At 45.7% G+C, this 15,633-nt stretch overlaps 1 protein-coding gene across 2 annotated transcripts in view; it reads right to left on the bottom strand.

Moving 5' to 3' along the window:
- Positions 1-236: 236 nt before the first annotated feature.
- ARMC5 (armadillo repeat containing 5) overlaps positions 237-15,633 on the bottom strand; it is an 88,060-nt gene continuing 72,663 nt past the window's right edge. For both annotated transcript variants that reach the window (XM_073546320.1, XM_073546321.1), the window contains 2 exons: positions 11,378-11,510; positions 237-1,172 (listed from right to left, as the gene is read on the bottom strand). In XM_073546320.1, coding sequence (XP_073402421.1) covers positions 413-1,172; positions 11,378-11,510 — 893 coding nt within the window. In that variant the 3' untranslated portion in view covers positions 237-412. The remainder of the gene's footprint in view (positions 1,173-11,377; positions 11,511-15,633) is intronic.

Here is a 15,633-nt window from a genome sequence, read left to right on the forward strand (position 1 = left end):
AAGATAATGCATTCACTCAAATCACCGTAAGGCCGTCCTAACACCTCCAACTTAATATCTGTCAGATGAAAGATGGTATCCATGCCACGTTTCTTTCCTATGGAAAAAGTAAAATTGTGATAGGAAATATAACACTATCTCACACCTGGGACAGTGTCTAGAATTTGCCACATTTCGGCTTAATGATGAGACATTAGCTGCATTTGTATGCAAAGAAAGTCAATGGAGACAAGCAATGAGCATAGTGCACCATTTATTCCACACCCAATATGGGCTACATTAGTAACGTGCAACTTCCTACAGCACAAGGGGCTGAGCAGTCAGGAGAATATCGCACACAGTAGGAAGGACTCCAGGCGGGAGGGGAATGGGAAGATAGGACAAGGCACAGTGTGAAAGCTCAAAAGGAGTGTCAGGGTCTATCATGAACAAGATTTGCCAATACTTGGGAAAGCCGCTGCTTGTCTTGAGCTCTCCCATACAATTCAAGAAGAATGTGCGACTTCTTTGGTGGGGAGTGAGGCCTTCTCAGAAGGTAAGAGCAGCAGTCTCTTCTGAGCGGAGCGCTTTCATAGGTCTCGGCAAAGCTGTAGACATAGGGCAGACTCTCCAGGCTTAGACTGTCTCGTATAGCTTTTTCCAGAACACTCTGTAGACCCGGTAAAAGAAATCTACCAGCAGCAGCCAAGGTGGACACTAGTGGAGACTGATCCAGCTTTTCTCCGGATACTGGCCTCAGTTCCTGCAGGGTAGGACACAGGGAGTCTTGGGCGCAGCCATGCAGGTAATGGAGCAGGGGTAAGAAGGCACAGGCTGGCACCTCACAAACACGGACCTCGTGCTGCTGGGACTCAGCATAGCCACCTTGCAGCATAGCTCTGAACACATCACTTTCTTCAGAAACCTTCTCACGATTACCAGCTATACAGTCGCCTCCATCTAGCACAAATACCAGATTGCCCTGGCCCTGAGAGAGGAGTTCCAAGTAAGAGCATTTCGAGGAAATTAATGACGGGGATTGACCAGGGGCCAAGTAATCTTCAGAGTTTAATAAGGCGGATAGGCATTCTGAAGCATGGAAGAAGTAAGCTGGATCCTCAGAAGTCATCAATGTTTCCAATACCAACTGAAGAGCTCCAGAAATCAGCTGCTGTTGATGCAAAGAGGGTTTCCTAAAATGGAAGGAAAACAAGGGGTGAAAACCTTGCAAAAGTCACAGAAACATGCACAAACTTTCACTGAACACACAGTAAAGACAAACACCACCACCGAGAAACCAGAGCGACACGATCTATACCTTGTACGAACAGCACACATTTGGGAACTCCAATTATGGCCATGAAAAAGATAAATAGGGAAAAGACAAAACAAATTTCCTTCATGGACGTCTGCAACATCCTAGTCTATAGCTCCCATCTAAGACTTATGTACCCCTCCAAGCCACCCTCAACGCCAGATGAAGCCACCTGTCATCTTATTACTCACCTGCCAATCCCTCACCGACTGCCAAAAACCAGAGAATCGAGTTCACCTAACATAGCAAGGTCATCCATAACTTGTTCCCTCCATACATCTGTCGTAATCACACCACCTCCCCACATTATCCCCAGTATATAACCTGTCCCGTACATGCATCTCTACCCTAATCTCCTGATACCTCCCCACACAATCTGCAGTATATAACCTGTCCTCTCCATACATCTCTACCCTAATCTCCTGATACCTCCCCACACAATCTCCAGTATATAACCCGTCCTCTCCATACATCTCTACCCTAATCTCCTGATACCTCCCCACACAATCTCCAGTATATAACCTGTCCCCTCCATACATCTCTACCCTAATCTCCTGATACCTCCCACACAATCTCCAGTATATAACCTGTCCTCTCCATACATCTCTACCCTAATCTCCTGATACCTCCCCACACAATCTCCAGTATATAACCTGTCCTCTCCATACATCTCTGCCCTAATCTCCTGATACCTCCCCACACAATCTGCAGTATATAACCTGTCCTCTCCATACATCTCTGCCCTAATCTCCTGATACCTCCCCACACAATCTCCAGTATATAACCTGTCCTCTCCATACATCTCTACCCTAATCTCCTGATACCTCCCCACACAATCTCCAGTATATAACCCGTCCTCTCCATACATCTCTGTCCTAATCTCCTGATACCTCCCCACACAATCTGCAGTATATAACCTGTCCCCTCCATACATCTCTACCCTAATCTCCTGATACCTCCCACACAATCTCCAGTATATAACCTGTCCTCTCCATACATCTCTACCCTAATCTCCTGATACCTCCCCACACAATCTCCAGTATATAACCTGTCCTCTCCATACATCTCTGCCCTAATCTCCTGATACCTCCCCACACAATCTGCAGTATATAACCTGTCCTCTCCATACATCTCTGCCCTAATCTCCTGATACCTCCCCACACAATCTCCAGTATATAACCTGTCCTCTCCATACATCTCTACCCTAATCTCCTGATACCTCCCCACACAATCTCCAGTATATTACCTGTCCTCTCCATACATCTCTGCCCTAATCTCCTGATACCTCCCCACACAATCTGCAGTATATAACCTGTCCTCTCCATACATCTCTGCCCTAATCTCCTGATACCTCTCCACACAATCTCCAGTATATAACCTGTCCTCTCCATACATCTCTGCCCTAATCTCCTGATACCTCCCCACATAATCTCCAGTATATAACCTGTCCTCTCCATACATCTCTACCCTAATCTCCTGATACCTCCCCACACAATCTCCAGTATATAACCTGTCCTCTCCATACATCTCTACCCTAATCTCCTGATACCTCCCCACACAATCTCCAGTATATTACCTGTCCTCTCCATACATCTCTGCCCTAATCTCCTGATACCTCCCCACACAATCTGCAGTATATAACCTGTCCTCTCCATACATCTCTGCCCTAATCTCCTGATACCTCTCCACACAATCTCCAGTATATAACCTGTCCTCTCCATACATCTCTGCCCTAATCTCCTGATACCTCCCCACATAATCTCCAGTATATAACCTGTCCTCTCCATACATCTCTGCCCTAATCTCCTGATACCTCTCCACACAATCTCCAGTATATAACCTGTCCTCTCCATACATCTCTACCCTAATCTCCTGATACCTCCCCACACAATCTCCAGTATATAACCTGTCCTCTCCATACATCTCTGCCCTAATCTCCTGATACCTCCCCACACAATCTGCAGTATATAACCTGTCCTCTCCATACATCTCTGCCCTAATCTCCTGATACCTCCCCACACAATCTCCAGTATATAACCTGTCCTCTCCATACATCTCTGCCCTAATCTCCTGATACCTCCCCACATAATCTCCAGTATATAACCTGTCCTCTCCATACATCTCTACCCTAATCTCCTGATACCTCCCCACACAATCTCCAGTATATAACCTGTCCTCTCCATACATCTCTGCCCTAATCTCCTGATACCTCCCCACACAATCCCCAGTATATAACCTGTCCTCTCCATACATCTCTGCCCTAATCTCCTGATACCTCCCCACACAATCTCCAGTATATAACCTGTCCTCTCCATACATCTCTGCCCTAATCTCCTGATACCTCCCCACATAATCTCCAGTATATAACCTGTCCTCTCCATACATCTCTACCCTAATCTCCTGATACCTCCCCACACAATCTCCAGTATATAACCTGTCCTCTCCATACATCTCTGCCCTAATCTCCTGATACCTCCCACACAATCTCCAGTATATAACCTGTCCTCTCCATACATCTCTACCCTAATCTCCTGATACCCCCTCACACATAATCTCCAGTATATAACCTGTCCTCTCCATACATCTCTAACCTAATCTCCTGATACCTCCTCACACATAATCTCCAGTATATAACCTGTCCTCTCCATACATCTCTGCCCTAATCTCCTGATACATCCCCACACAATCTCCAGTATATAACCTGTCCTCTCCATACATCTCTGCCCTAATCTCCTGATACATCCCCACACAATCTCCAGTATATAACCTGTCCTCTACATACATCTCTGCCCTAATCTCCTGATACATCCCCACACAATCTCCAGTATATAACCTGCCCTCTCCATACATCTCTACCCTAATCTCCTGATACCTCCCACACATAATCTCCAGTATATAACCTGTCCTCTCCATACATCTCTGCCCTAATCTCCTGATACCTCCCCACACAATCTCCAGTATATAACCTGTCCTCTCCATACATCTCTGCCCTAATCTCCTGATACCTCCCACACATAATCTCCAGTATATAACCTGTCCTCTCCATACATCTCTGCCCTAATCTCCTGATACCTCCCCACACAATCTCCAGTATATAACCTGTCCTCTCCATACATCTCTACCCTAATCTCCTGATACCTCCCACACAATCTCCAGTATATAACCTGTCCTCTCCATACATCTCTGCCCTAATCTCCTGATACCTCCTCACACATAATCTCCAGTATATAACCTGTCCTCTCCATACATCTCTGCCCTAATCTCCTGATACCTCCCACACATAATCTCCAGTATATAACCTGTCCTCTCCATACATCTCTGCCCTAATCTCCTGATACCTCCTCACACATAATCTCCAGTATATAACCTGTCCTCTCCATACATCTCTACCCTAATCTCCTGATACCTCCTCACACATAATCTCCAGTATATAACCTGTCCTCTACATACATCTCTGCCCTAATCTCCTGATACCTCCCACACATAATCTCCAGTATATAACCCGTCCTCTCTATACATCTCTGCCCTAATCTCCTGATACCTCCCACACATAATCTCCAGTATATAACCTGTCCTCTCCATACACCTCTGCCCTAATCTCCTGATACCTCCCCACACAATCTCCAGTATATAACCTGTCCTCTCCATACATCTCTGTCCTAATCTCCTGATACCTCCCACACATAATCCCCAGTATATAACCTGTCCTCTCCATACATCTCTGTCTTAATCTCCTGATACCTCCCACACATAATCTCCAGTATATAACCTGTCCTCTCCATACATCTCTGCCCTAATCTCCTGATACCCCCCACACATAATCTCCAGTATATAACCTGTCCTCTCCATACATCTCTGCCCTAATCTCCTGATACCTCCCACACAATCTCCAGTATATAACCTGTCCTCTCCATACATCTCTGCCCTAATCTCCTGATACCTCCCACACATAATCTCCAGTATATAACCTGTCCTCTCCATACATCTCTGCCCTAATCTCCTGATACCTCCCACACATAATCTCCAGTATATAACCTGTCCTCTCCATACATCTCTGCCCTAATCTCCTGATACCTCCCACACATAATCACCAGTATATAACCTGTCCTCTCCAAACATCTCTGCCCTAATCTCCTGATACATCTCCACACATAATCTCCAGTATATAACCTGTCCTCTCCATACATCTTTGCTCTAATCTCCTGATACCCCCCACACATAATCTGCAGTATATAACCTGTCCTCTCAATACATCTCTGCCCTAATCTCCTGATACCCCCACACATAATCTCCAGTATGTAACATGTCCTCTCCATACATCTCTGCCCTAAACTCGTGGTATCACCCACACATAATCTCCAGTATATAACCTGTCCTCTCCATACATCTCTGCCCTAATCTCCTGATACCCCCCACATAATCCCTAGTATGTAACCTGTCCTCTCCATACATCTCTGCCCTAATCTCCTGATACCCCCCACACAATCTCCAGTATATAACCTGTCCTCTCCATACATCTCTGCCCTAATCTCCTGATACCCCCCACACAATCTCCAGTATATATCCTGTCCTCTCCATACATCTCTGCCCTAATCTCCTGATACCCCCCACATAATCTCCAGTATATAACCTGTCCTCTCCATACATCTCTGCCCTAATCTCCTGATACCCCCACACATAATCCCCAGTATGTAACCTGTCCTCTCCATACATCTCTGCCCTAATCTCCTGATACCTCCCCACACATAATCCCCAGTATATAACCTGTCCTCTCCATACATCTCTGCCCTAATCTCCTGATACCCCCACACATAATCCCCAGTATGTAACCTGTCCTCTCCATACATCTCTGCCCTAATCTCCTGATACCTCCTCACACATAATCTCCAGTATATAAACTGCCCTCTCCATACATCTCTGCCCTAATCTCCTGATACCTCCCACACATAATCTCCAGTATATAAACTGCCCTCTCCATACATCTCTGCCCTAATCTCCTACCTCCTCACATAATCCCCCAGTATATAACCTGCCCTCTCCATACATCTCTACCCTAATCTCCTGATACCTCCTCACACATATATAACCTGTCCTCTCCATACATCTCTGCCCTAATCTCCTGATACCTCCCACACAATCTCCAGTATATAACCTGCCCTCTCCATACATCTCTGCCCTAATCTCCTACCTCCTCACATAATCCCCCAGTATATAACCTGCCCTCTCCATACATCTCTACCCTAATCTCCTGATATCTCCCACACATAATCTCCAGTATATAACCTGTCCTCTCCATACATCTCTGCCCTAATCTCCTGATACCTCCCACACAATCTCCAGTATATAAACTGCCCTCTCCATACATCTCTGCCCTAATCTCCTGATACCCCCCACATAATCTCCAGTATATTACCCGTCCTCTCCATACATCTCTGCCCTAATCTCCTGATACCCCCCACATAATCTCCAGTATATTACCCGTCCTCTCAATACATCTCTGCCCTAATCTCCTGATACCTCCCCCCACACAATCTCCAGTATATAAACTGCCCTCTCCAAACATCTCTGCCCTAATCTCCTGATACCTCCTCACACATAATCTCCAGTATATAACCTGTCCTCTCCATACATCTCTGCCCTAATCTCCTGATACCTCCCACACATAATCTCCAGTATATAACCTGCCCTCTCCAAACATCTCTGCCCTAATCTCCTGATACCTCCCCCCACACAATCTCCAGTATATAAACTGCCCTCTCCATACATCTCTGCACTAATCTCCTGATACCTCCCACACATAATCCCCAGTATATAACCTGCCCTCTCCATACATCTCTGCCCTAATCTCCTGATACCTCCCCCACACAATCTCCAGTATATAAACTGCCCTCTCCAAACATCTCTGCCCTAATCTCCTGATACCCCACACACATAATCTCCAGTATATAACCTGTCCTCTCCATACATCTCTACCCTCATCTCCTGATACCCCACACACATAATCTCCAGTATATAACCTGTCCTCTCCATACATCTCTGCCCTAATCTCCTGATACCCCCCACACAATCTCCAGTATGTAACCTATCCTCCCCATACATCTCTACCCTCATCTCCTGATACCCCACACACATAATCTCCAGTATATAACCCGTCCTCTCCATACATCTCTGTCCTAATCTCCTGATACCCCTCCACACATAATCTGCAGTATATAACCTGTTCTCTCCATACATCTCTGCCCTAATCTCCTGATACCTCCCCCACACAATCTCCAGTATATAACCTGTCCTCTCCATACATCTCTGCCCTAATCTCCTGATACCCCCCACACAATCTCCAGTATATAACCTGTCCTCTCCATACATCTCTGCCCTAATGTCCTGATACCCCCACACATAATCCCCAGTATATAACCTGTCCTCTCCATACATCTCTGCCCTAATCTCCTGATACCCCCCACACAATCTCCAGTATGTAACCTATCCTCTCCATACATCTCTGCCCTAATCTCCTGATACCTCCCCCACACAATCTCCAGAATATAACCTGTCCTCTCCATACATCTCTGCCCTAATCTCCTGATACCTCCCACACATAATCTCCAGTATATAACCCATCCTCTCCATACATCTCTGCCCTAATCTCCTGATACCTCCTCACACATAATCTCCAGTATATAACCTGTCCTCTCCATACATCTCTGCCCTAATCTCCTGATACCTCCCCCCACACAATCTCCAGTATATAAACTGCCCTCTCCATACATCTCTGCCCTAATCTCCAGTATATAAACTGCCCTCTCCATACATCTCTGCCCTAATCTCCTGATACCCCCCACACAATCTCCAGTATATAAACTGCCCTCTCCATACATCTCTGCCCTCATCTCCTGATACCTCCTCACATAATCCCAAGTATATAACCTGCCCTCTCCATACATCTCTGCCCTAATCTCCTGATACCCCCCACACAATCTCCAGTATATAACCTGTCCTCTCCATACATCTCTGCCCTAATCTTCTGATATCTCCCACACATAATCTCCAATATATAACCTGTCCTCTCCATACATCTCTGCCCTAATCTCCTGATACCTCCCCCCACACAATCTCCAGTATATAAACTGCCCTCTCCATACATCTCTGCCCTAATCTTCTGATATCTCCCACACATAATCTCCAGTATATAACCCATCCTCTCCATACATCTCTGCCCTAATCTCCTGATACCTCCTCACACATAATCTCCAGTATATAACCTGTCCTCTACATACATCTCTGCCCTCATCTCCTGATACCCCCCACACATAATCTCCAGTATATAGCCTGTCCTCTCCATACATCTCTACCCTAATCTCCTGATACCTCCTCACACATAATCTTCAGTATATAACCTGTCCTCTCCATACATCTCTGCCCTAATCTCCTGACATCTCCCACACATAATCTCCAATATATAACCTGTCCTCTCCATACATCTCTGCCCTAATCTCCTGATACCTCCTCACACATAATTTCCAGTATATAACCTGTCCTCTCCATACATCTCTGCCCTAATCTCCTGATACCCCACACAAATAATCTCCAGTATATAACCTGTCCTCTCCATACATCTCTACCCTCATCTCCTGATACCCCACACACATAATCTCCAGTATATAACCTGTCCTCTCCATACATCTCTGCCCTAATCTCCTGATACCTCCTCACACATAATCTCCAGTATATAACCTGTCCTCTCCATACATCTCTACCCTCATCTCCTCATACCCCACACACATAATCTCCAGTATATAACCCGTCCTCTCCATACATCTCTGTCCTAATCTCCTGATACCCCTCCACACATAATCTGCAGTATATAACCTGTTCTCTCCATACATCTCTGCCCTAATCTCCTGATATCCCCCCACACATAATCTCCAGTATATAACCTGTCCTCTCCATACATCTCTGCCCTAATCTCCTGATACCCCCCACACATAATCTCCAGTATATAACCTGTCCTCTCCATACATCTCTGCCCTAATCTCCTGATACCTCCCACACATAATCTCCAGTATATAACCTGTCCTCTACATACATCTCTGCCCTAATCTCCTGATACCCCCCACACATAATCTCCAGTATATAACCTGTCCTCTACATACATCTCTGCCCTAATCTCCTGATACCCCCCACACATAATCTCCAGTATATAACCTGTCCTCTACATACATCTCTGCCCTAATCTCCTGATACCTCCCACACATAATCTCCAGTATATAACCTGTCCTCTACATACATCTCTGCCCTAATCTCCTGATACCTCCCACACAATCTCCAGTATATAACCTGTCCTCTACATACATCTCTGCCCTAATCTCCTGATACCTCCCACACATAATCTCCAGTATATAACCTGTCCTCTACATACATCTCTGCCCTAATCTCCTGATACCCCCCACACATAATCTCCAGTATATAACCCGTCCTCTCCATACATCTCTGTCCTAATCTCCTGATACCCCCCACACATAATCTCCAGTATATAACCTGTCCTCTCCATACATCTCTGCCCTAATCTCCTGATACCCCCCACACATAATCTCCAGTATATAACCCGTCCTCTCCATACATCTCTGCCCTAATCTCCTGATACCTCCCACACAATCTCCAGTATATAACCTGTCCTCTACATACATCTCTGCCCTAATCTCCTGATACCTCCCACACATAATCTCCAGTATATAACCTGTCCTCTACATACATCTCTGCCCTAATCTCCTGATACCCCCCACACATAATCTCCAGTATATAACCCATCCTCTCCATACATCTCTGTCCTAATCTCCTGATACCCCCCACACATAATCTCCAGTATATAACCTGTCCTCTCCATACATCTCTGCCCTAATCTCCTGATACCCCCCACACATAATCTCCAGTATATAACCCGTCCTCTCCATACATCTCTGCCCTAATCTCCTGATACCTCCCCCCACACAATCTCCAGTATATAACCTGTCCTCTACATACATCTCTGCCCTAATCTCCTGATACCCCCCACACATAATCTCCAGTATATAACCTGTCCTCTACATACATCTCTGCCCTAATCTCCTGATACCTCTCACACATAATCTCCAGTATATAACCTGTCCTCTACATACATCTCTGCCCTAATCTCCTGATACCTCTCACACATAATCTCCAGTATATAACCCATCCTCTCCATACATCTCTGCCCTAATCTCCTGATACCCCCCCACACAATCTCCAGTACCGTCCTGTCCGCTGGATACATATAATGCCACAGCCAGTCTGACTACCACAGTTAAAAGCAACCCAAGATCCTTTCTCTTCAGGAAATCCTACACCCTCCAATTACCTCGAAGAACACTTTTTTGTCAACCATCTCCATATTGCGCGCCTTGTGAACAGTGTCATCCTCTCTAACCAGTGGGTATGCCATATACAGGATGGGAACAACTCATTGCATAGGAAATGGGGAGATGAGCGTGGGAAAGAGAAAAAGGAATAATTCCTATTGTCTAGTATAAGAGTCAGGAGCAGACTTGTCCCATCCTTCCTTCCCCTGACATCTATCTACTCAGTGGGCTCAGTTGACTTTCCTCAGGATACGAGGATCAGTGCCACAAGGCAGAGGCACATCACTAATGTACTAGTATTATGGCTGGATGGGCAGGAGGACCCACAAATAGACCTGTTCTGGTCTCAATGTCCTGGCATCTGCCGAGGACAGCCGTGCTGTGGAGCTAACTGGACTTCACACTACTCTCTACTGGTCCCTAAAATATGTCACACGGACATAAGTGTTACGTACTGCTCCTATACATGGAGAAGATGGCTTTCCTTTATTGTGTCCACTTACCCAAGAGCCTCAGCAGACATGATGTGTAATGTACAAGTGTGGGCAGGAACCCCAAGTACAGACCAAAGAGGTGCAACAGGGTCGGTTCGGTATGTGACAATGAAAACTCCTGAAGGGAAAGGCTTACATTCATCACCCACACAAAACAGCCTAATAGGGGTCTGTGAGACTCCAGGAAAAACACTGCAACAGAGACCCAGACCTCCTACCTGTAAATGAAGGGCAGACAAAGGGCGCACTGCAGTCTCTCGCTCGGTGATCCAGATGCCAACATGTGGGTAATTATTCCAACCCCAAATGGTGACTCAGCCTGAATACGAAGATTACGGAGGAGCACATGGCCTGCAGAGAAGGAAAGTGTCAACATAATGAAAGACTCCAGAGATACAGTTGTGTGTAAAAGGCGTTTACCCCCTCCAGGGCTGTGGACTTGGAGACTCAGAGTCGGAGCCCATTTTGGTGGAGTCGGAGTCATGGAGATTGAGGAGTTGGAGGTTTGGCCCCTCTCTGATTTCCTATTTTTTTGCATGTTTGTCACTCTTAGGCTGTGTGCCCACGTAGCGATTTTTAAGCGTTTTTGCCGCGATCTTAGGCGTGAAAACGCTGCGAAAATGTTTAAAAATCGTGTACACAACGCCCCCCATGCATTCCTATGGCATTCCGCACATGCTGTGCTAATGATGCGCTTTTTTCCACGGCGGAATCGCATCGCGGAAAAAAAAAATCGCAGCATGCTCACTCTTTTGTGCGGAATCGCAAAGAATTGCCGCGATTCCGCACCCATAGGAATGCATGAGAACCACTTACTTCGCGCATGTGGCTATGCCCACCATGCGGGAAGTAAAGCGTCTCATGTGCGGTTGGTACCCACGGTGTGGAGGAGAGGAGACTGTCCTCCAGGCCCTGGGCACCATCCCCCTGTAAAAAAAAGAATAAAAAATAAAAATAAAAAATAAAAAAAATCGGGGTATATTTACCTTCCGACGTCCCGCGCTGCATTCCCGGCCTCAGCGTTCCCAGTAATGTCTTGTGGCAAGGCCCTGTGATGACGTAGTCTCACGAGATCACTATAGTAACGCGAGACCAACGTCATCACAGGTCTCGCAAGGCATCGCTGGGAACGCTGAGGCCCGGGAATGCAGCGCGGGACATCGGAAGGTAAATATACCCCGATTTTTAAATTTTTTTTTAGCATTTTAACATTCTATCTTTTACTATCGATGCCGCATAGGCGGCCTCAATAGTAAAAACCTGGTCACACTGGTCAAACACTATGTTTGACCAGTGTGACCAACCTGTCAATCACTTTCCAAGCGATGCTTCAAATCGCTTGGAAAGTGCTTTAATATCGCACGCGGAAATCGCGGCAAAATCGCGGTGAAATTGCGCGGAAAAAACGCGCTATTTCTGGGAAGGAGTCCGGTTTTTAGTGTCCGGAATAAAACGCTACGTGGGCACATAGCCTTAAAATGTTTCAGATCAACAAACAAGTGTAAATATTAGACAAAGATAACACAAGTAATCAAAACATGCAGTTTATAAATGAAGGTCTTTATAAAGGGAAAAAGAAATCTAAACCTACAGTGCACTGTGTGAAAAAGTGATTGCCCCTCCCCTTAAAACAAATTAATTGTGGTTTCTCACACCCTGGCCTTATTACTGTCATAGCTGTTCTCAATTAAGAAATCACTTAAATAGGACCTGCCTGACAAAGTGAAGTAGACTAAAAGATCCTCAAAAGCTGGACATCATGCCAAGGTCCAAAGAAGTTATGAAACAAATGAGAAAAAGTAATTGAGATCTATCAGTCTGGAAAAAGGTTATAAAGCCATTTCTCAAGCTTTGGGACTCCATCGATCCAGTGAAAGCCATTATCCACCAATAGCGAAAAGACAAAACAGTGGTGGACCTTCCCATGAGTGGCCAGCCAAACTAAATTTCCCCAACAGCACAGTGACTACTCATCCAAGACGTCACAAAAGACCCTACAACAAAGAACTGCAGGCCTCCCTTGCCTCAGTTAAGATCAGAGCTCATGACTCCACCATAAGAAATACTGGGCAAAAACGCCTGCATGTCAGAGTTCCGAGACGAAAACCACTGCTGAACAATGAGAACATAAAGGCTCAGTTTTGCCATAAAACATCTTGATGATCCACAAAACTTTTGAGAGAATACTCTGTGGACTGATGAGACAAAAGTTAAACTTTTTGGAAGATTTATGTCCCATTACATCTGGTATATAAATAACAGCATTTCAGAAAAGGAACATCATAGTAGATTGTGAGCCTTCGCGGGCAGGGTCCTCTCACCTCCTGTACAAGTCGTGACTTGTATCATTTAAGATTACCGTACTTGTTTTTATTACGTATACCCCTCCTCACATGTGAAGCGCCATGGAATAAATGGCGCAATAATAATAATAATAAAAACACCAACAGTAAAATATGGTGGTGGAAGTGTGATGGTCTCGGGCTGTTCTGTTGCTTCAAGACCTGGAGGACTTGCTGTGGTAAATGGAAACATGAATTGTGTTTTCCAAAGGAGAATGTCCGGCCATCTGTTCGTGACCAAGCTGAAGCGCACTTGGTTTATGCAGCAGAACAATGATCCAAAAACACACAAGCAAGTCCACCTACGAATGGCTTAAGAAATACGAAATTAAGACTTTGGAGTGGCCTAGTCAAAGTCCTGAACTTAATCCGATTGAGAGGCTGTGGCATGACCTTCCTCCAGAGCGTTGTAAAAGACTCATTGCCAGTTATCGCCAACGCTCGATTGCAGTTGTTGCTGTGTAACCCAACCAGTTATTAGGTTTAGGGGGCAATCACTATTTCACACAGGGCCCTGTAGGTTTGGAATTCTTCCCTTAATATTGAAGACTTTCATTTAAAAACTGTATCTTGTGTTAGCGGTCGAATACTTATATTTGTTTGGTGATCTGAAACATTTACGTGTGACAAACAAGCAAAGGAATAAGAAAGCAGGGTGAACACTTTCACACAACTGTACAAGATTTGGTCTGCAACCACCACTAGGGGGAGCTCCCTGTATACAGACATACTGTTACACCCAATGGTGGCACATGTGGATTTGTGGACCCACTGTGCCAGAGGGCAGGCCCTGCCAAGGAAGGGGTGAGGCTAACCGGCTACTAGGTGTTTACTGGAGCTCCAGATGGTGGAGACAGACTGGGCTGCAGGCAGCCGCCATGTACCATTCCTGGGCAGAGCCTGGTATTTCAGCTGCAGACCCCAGGGGGTCAAGTACGCCGACATGGATTAAAGGGAATCTGTCACCACTTTTTCGGCATATCATGTAAAATATCATTCAATTTAGTGTCAGCTCTGCATTATACAAGTACTTTTTATACCCCTTGACTCCCCACCAATGATACATAAATACCGGTTTTTATTCCTCCCATGGTGTATGTAAATATGCTCGGTCCGGTCCGATGGGCGGGGCTTATTGTCCGTCTCCACCCCCCCTCGTCTTTCTGTATGTATTCGTTTCTGTGAATATCACAAGTATACTTCCGGGCCATAGAAAGCAATCACGTATGCTGGCGCATGCGCAATACTGTTTTTCGGCTTTGCCCAGTTAGGCAAAGCATACTGCGAACGCAGGAATTACCCGAAAGGAATGCGTAGAGCAAGCCAGGAGGGGGGGGGAGAGACGGACAGTAAGCCCCGCCCATCGAACCGGACCGAGCATATTTACATACACCGCGGGAGGAATAAAAACGGTATTTATGTATCATTGGTGGGGAGTCAGGCTTCTTGTACCCTTGTTTTTAGCTGGCCATTTTTGCGGCCCCAATAGATTTCTATGGGGCCGCAAAATCGGCCAGCAAGAATTGGTCGGAGCGCCGTGTGCCGTATTTGTGGCTGTGAAAAAAGTTCAAGTCTGCTCAATCTTTTTCACGGCTTACGGACAAGGCCAACATTGAAAATCAACGGGGCCACAAAAACAACGGAAGTTTGTTTTTGTGGTGCACCGTCACTTCCGGTTTTGCGGAACGCCGTCTTTCTTTCCAATACTTTTTCCATAGTATTGGAAACCTGAAAAACGGCGATCTGCAAGTTTTTTGCGGTCCATTATTGCGGCAGTACGGCCCACAAATAAGACCCGCCATAAAGGGCCGCAAAAAATCCGGTAACTGTAAAAGAAGCCTCAAGGGGTATAAAAAGTACTTGTATAATGCAGAGCTGACACTAAATCGAATGATATTTTTACATGATATTCCAAAAGTGGTGACAGATTCCCTTTAAGGGCTTAGCTCTGACACTCAGGCACTGGCTGCTCGGGGACCTCAAAACTCACTAGCAGTACACCTCACTCACTAATGATTCTACACATTGCTTGGCCCCTCCAATGTCTTATATACATTGCAGGTGTACTAATTATACCAAATTCCTCAGCTACTTGCTGACACCATTTAGTATATGCGAGCGCTGCCCCCTTA

Source organism: Dendrobates tinctorius, unplaced genomic scaffold (genome assembly GCF_039654945.1).
Source record: "Dendrobates tinctorius isolate UK_male_01 unplaced genomic scaffold, ASM3965494v1 ptg000146l, whole genome shotgun sequence".
Lineage (NCBI taxonomy): Eukaryota > Metazoa > Chordata > Amphibia > Anura > Dendrobatidae > Dendrobates > Dendrobates tinctorius.